The following is a 403-nucleotide window of genomic DNA, read 5'->3' as shown; positions in this document are numbered from 1 at the left end:
TTAACGATTAAACTACTTCCTATGAACTTAACACTACCAAAGACTCAATTTAAAAGATATTCACGAATCGTCTGAGCTCCAAACACTTTTCTCTCAGTCTTACCAGCAGCGACAGCGAGTACGCCACAGAGCAAATAGAGAAGCGCAACAGCCATGATGATCTCTCTGATCTCACAGCACGTCTGCCTCCCTATTTATATAACAGAAACTTCACCAAAAAAAAAGATTAAAAAGTAAACAAAAATAAAAGTAAATACATCACGGCAGGTGTGAATCGCGAAATAATTTAATAATTTCACTTCGTAATTAAGCATAGGTCATTCAAGCTTCGCAGAATCTTTCAAACTTCAGTCAGATACGGAGGAGTGAAAAATAGACTTTCCGTTTAATATTCTCTCTCTCA

At 36.7% G+C, this 403-nt stretch overlaps 1 protein-coding gene across 1 annotated transcript in view; it reads right to left on the bottom strand.

Moving 5' to 3' along the window:
• Positions 1 to 160, bottom strand: part of LOC119593415 — a gene marked incomplete in the record, with an annotated part of 4,729 nt that extends 4,569 nt beyond the window's left edge. The window contains 1 exon segment of the mRNA XM_037942345.1: positions 104 to 160. Coding sequence (XP_037798273.1) covers positions 104 to 155 — 52 coding nt within the window.
• Between the last annotated feature and the right edge of the window lie 243 nt (positions 161 to 403).

This window comes from Penaeus monodon, chromosome 32, assembly GCF_015228065.2.
Source record: "Penaeus monodon isolate SGIC_2016 chromosome 32, NSTDA_Pmon_1, whole genome shotgun sequence".
Taxonomy (NCBI): domain Eukaryota; kingdom Metazoa; phylum Arthropoda; class Malacostraca; order Decapoda; family Penaeidae; genus Penaeus; species Penaeus monodon.
The sequence above is the reverse complement of the archived record's forward strand: the minus strand, read 5'-3'. Positions and strand labels throughout refer to the sequence as shown.